Consider the following 4,838-nt stretch of genomic DNA (forward strand, 5'->3'; position numbering starts at 1 on the left):
ACATTCAAATGACAAACAATCGTAAATGTTTTATCGCCTATTGACCAACTGACGAAATATGTAATTAACATTGATAATCACTTTGATATAATTCATGATAAATGTACAATTATTCAAACTAAAAAGGATAAGAAGACTGGTTTGCGTATAAACATTTAAAAAATTGTTAGACAATTTCTTCTTGGAATATCTGTACAATATTTTCTAATTTAGATATTATAATATAAATGATTTCTCAACATTTATTATAAAATATTGCAGGGTTACCAAAAACAAAATGATTTTTAATATTAACAAAAATTTTATTTGTGTCAAAAAGACTTTTTGATTACTTCATGCTGATCATATTAGACTGGAGTCTAATTGTTTGAACAGAAATATATCGTTCATGCAATTACAGTTATCCTTATCGCGTTGCATCTATTGATCCGCAAGGCTGTAAATGTTATAATAAACAACCTCAAATTGCACTTGTGTCTTTTTCACACATAAAAAGGGCACAATTAACATTCGGAATGTGTTTAAGGCGATACTTTAACATTGGGAATTCCGGTTGTTTCTCCTTGCGTGAAACTCATCTCTGAAGTAATTCTCATATGCAATTACTTAGGACCGTTTTCTTGCGAGTAAATAAATTCTACACAGGCATGTAATGTTCTTATAAAAAATTTCACTTAATTGGGAAGAACCGGCAGTAGTTTGTTTTTTTTCCCGTTATTCAATTCAAAATTTATTAAATTATATATGTTCCACTAAAAAACATGGATAGATTGATACCCTCTGTATCTTTCTATTATCTCTCTTTATTTTGCTAAATTTTCTTTCCCCTTTCTTCCTCTTATTTTCTGCATTAACTTTTCCATGAATTATGTATATAAATATTCATTTGCATTTCTATACCACAATGATTATAAAGTCACATTTATGAAATATTGAAGCGGCAAAGCTCGCTAAAAAAGAAAGAGGAAGAAAATATTTTAAGGAGCTAAACTACAGCAGGAATTGGTTTTCCGTGCGGTCTTGTAAAACGCCTTCGACTGAGCGCTGAGTCCTTCCGATTTAGAGACTAGATCATCCAGCTTCTCTCCCCTTTGCAACACAGCTTCTAAGGTATTGTGCTGGTAAAAAATATCACATTAAATTTTGAATATTTGTACAGTATTTGTATCTAAGGATAACTAGTTTAATATGTGATTTAATTTGTACTTGAAAAATCCAATAATTTATTTTCTAGAATTTTTTAGAACTTTATTTTCTAAGATTTGAATAATATTTATAAGAAATAATATTTCATATACAGTATTTGCAAATTAACTAATCTTAATTTCGAATAATTATAATAAATATCTATAAGATTCAACATATACTTATAAGTAATTTTTATTGTATAGAATCGAATCTTTTATAAGTAGTACTAAAATTTTAAGAATAAAGTTGTTAGTGTAAAAAATGTAATGTAAAACAAACTTGTATTGCGTAGTTTGATAATATATTATAATTCAATATTTAAAAAAGAGTTTTATGAGCTTTTGTACGTGTATGCCGTGACAATTTATTAATCTCAAGTGTTACAATAATGTAATACAATAATTACAATAATGTTATAATATCAAATAAATGTTTCAACTCTTAATGTAATCCTTTTCAATGAAATTAAAATCGTACTATATTGTTATCATGTATAAATTAAGATATCTAGCAACTTAAAATCTTAAGATATAATAAAAAGAGGACACTTCCTATTATCTACATTACTTGTTATCTTCCATGTTATGTTCGATTATCGGAGGTTTTGTTTCAATTGTATAATGTAATCTGGTTACCTATGATTTCTTTGCCAATTTAACTGTGAATATTAAAAATAATTAAAATTAGCGTGGCTTTCTTTGTCGATTGTACAAAATAAAGTACAAAATAAAAGTCATTTTGTGTATACAGGGTGTTCGGAAAATAATGATAAATCTTTCATATAGAGAAATCTATTCTAAGAAGAAAAGTCCTCATTTTGCAATTTTCGCAATAGTTAATTCGCACAAGATATTAATTGCTAAAAATTGCCGAAAATTGGTCTTCAATAATTTTTTTACTTAAATACTTAACTTTAGCAGAAAAACTGCAAAAGACAAAAATTGTATTTATTTTCTTTTCTAGAATTCTACGAATTTTTTCAGAATTTTTTTATTGACTTTTTAGTATTGCAATTTTCTCATTTTTGCTGACATGAGAAAATACGGTATTAAAAAATTCTGAAAAAATTCTAAAAAAATTCTCAGAGCTCTTTGAGAAGAAAATAAACAATTTTTGTCTCTTGCAGTTTTTTTATAAAGTTAATCGTATTTGAATGAAAAATTATTGAGTAAAACATTATTGAGGACCAATTTTCGACAATTTTTAATATCTTCTTAACTAATGCGAAAATTGCAAATAGAAGATTTTTCTTTTCAGTTTAGTCCATTCTGTCCCTATACAAAATATTTATCATTATTTTTCCAAACATTGTATATGAGTGTTTCATTGTTAATTATCGTCAAGAGATCTAGTGAAGGACAAACGATTCAGGATAGAGAAATAAACATCGGATAAATGTACAGTGTCACTTTGTTAAGATCTAATGTTTGTCTTTTATTATATATCATTTCAGATACTGCTCTTTTTATACGGTTCATTATCTGGGATATGCACATGTTGTTCCAATCAAAGTCATGATTTTGATATGGTCTATGTTCTGAGAGAGAATCGCTCCTTTTATTGATGTCTTTCATGTGCTCTAGTATCTAGTCTTTTCGTTTGTTCTATACGTGGCTTCTTTGCAATCTATTTTATATACTATGTCACATTTATTATTTTTTTCGTGTTATCCTTGCCTGTAATAATGATCTGTTTAGTTTGCAAGGGATTGTGAAAGCAGCAAGCATGTTGACTTTGTAGCAATAGTAGTAAATCTGTTCGATATGCCCTTTATGTATGGAATGGTGCAAATTTTTTAGTTATATTTCCTATGTCATTTCTACTTTTTGTTGTTTTTTTATGATACATGTAAAACTGTAATCTTTTATTAATAATTTTGAAAATGAAATTTAATGGATAGCAGTTTTTTAATAAAATGTCAATCATTTCTTATTTTTTAAGTAAAACCGTGAATATACTATTGACATTATTTTGTCGACTATTCCAAAAATAATTCTTTTTTGTGTACTACTGGATGTTGTGATAGTAATATTGTTGTGATAGTAATAAAGATATCCGACGTCATATTCTTTTTGAATAAGTCAAATGTGATGCATTGTTCTTCTCTAATTAAGTTGACATCTAAGAAGCTAGTCTGATTCTGTTTCTGTTTCTATGGAAATGTAGACATTCATGAATAGAATTGAAAATCTTGAGTGTTTTATCTATTTCATCATTTGGGATGGCCAACAAAATATCGTCAACATATTTAAAAAAGAATTAGTCTAAATGATAGTTTTTTTTGATAGCTATTGTCTTAATATCCTGCATCGCTATGTCCGCAACTATAGATGAGAGAAGAGATCCCATTGACACACCAAATATTTCTAATAGATATTTTTAAAAACAAAGTGACAAATATTTATCTGGTGCTTATCTTCCTATCCTGGATTGTTTGTTCTCCACTAGCGGTCCTCCATAACATCTATTAGCGGTAATTAACAATCATGTATACATAAAATGACTTTTATTCTGTACTTGACAATCGACAAGAAGAGTCACGTCAATTTTAATTATTTTTAATATTCACACAGTTAAATTAGCAGAGAAATCACAGGTAACCAGATTTATATTATATAATTAAAACAAAATATCTGATAATGACAATTACAGTATTACACATTATACTTGGTCACACATTATACTTGGTACATATTATATATGATTCCTCTGACGATGTAAATTTGAACAAATTTGAATATAAATTTGAACTCGAAAAACTCTTTTAAATATTGTAATATAAAAGTTACAATATGCAATATTAATGTAAAATTGATATTTTAATTTACAATATTATCTTTAATATATTTTATTTTTTATTTGTGACACTTGCAACTTTCAAAAATTTTTTCGATCCTTGATTATTAATTATTTCCTTTTATTATTTTATTAAAGAAAAAACAATAATAAAAAATAATTTCGTATTTTAAATTTTAAATTATTGTGTGTTACTTATTCTTATTTATGATAGTTTTAAATTATAATAAATAATATAATAAAATAATATATTAAAATGACACTAGTTTACAGCAAAAAATTACTTTGAACCGGATTACGTATATGTCTCTTATAGATTTTTGGATGCTAAAAACGATGCTGCAAGCGAACAAATTCTAGCATGTTAGATTTCCAAGATAATTGAGATTTAATAAGTAAAAAATAATTTTTATGGTAATATTTGGCATTTTTTTTGTAAAGGTTAATATCATCATGAAATTCCGATCAGAAATCATGATGTTCATTCGCTATAAAATGCATTTCTTTTTACTTCTTTTAACTACTATTTTTTACTCTTTATTCATTACTTTTTAGCCATATTAGCCAATGATTGAAGGTAGGAGCTATTTCAAATGGGGACTCCGGTAGCATCATATGGGTATGCGAAATTTTGAAGATCACATTTTGATAACTTAATAAACTTTAATACTTTTATGCAGAATAATGAATCAATTGGTGAGAATATACATAGCTATTTTTCAAAACTTAACAATTTGTAATGTGCAATTACATATTTCTTTTATAAAATAAACTGTGGTGTATGTGTGTGTGTGTGTGTGTGTGTATGTGTGTGTGTGTGTGTGTGTGTGTGTGTGTGTGTGTGTGTGTGTGTG

The 4,838-nt window shown here is 26.7% G+C and overlaps 1 protein-coding gene across 1 annotated transcript in view; it reads right to left on the reverse strand.

The window, feature by feature from the left end:
- Positions 1 to 340: 340 nt before the first annotated feature.
- Positions 341 to 4,838, reverse strand: part of LOC108693797 (synaptobrevin homolog YKT6) — a 38,731-nt gene continuing 34,233 nt past the window's right edge. The window contains exon 5 of the mRNA XM_018202942.1: positions 341 to 1,118. Within this exon, the coding sequence (XP_018058431.1) occupies positions 978 to 1,118 (141 nt within the window). The 3' untranslated portion in view covers positions 341 to 977. The remainder of the gene's footprint in view (positions 1,119 to 4,838) is intronic.

This window comes from Atta colombica, unplaced genomic scaffold (genome assembly GCF_001594045.1).
Source record: "Atta colombica isolate Treedump-2 unplaced genomic scaffold, Acol1.0 scaffold99, whole genome shotgun sequence".
NCBI classification, from domain to species: Eukaryota; Metazoa; Arthropoda; class Insecta; order Hymenoptera; family Formicidae; genus Atta; species Atta colombica.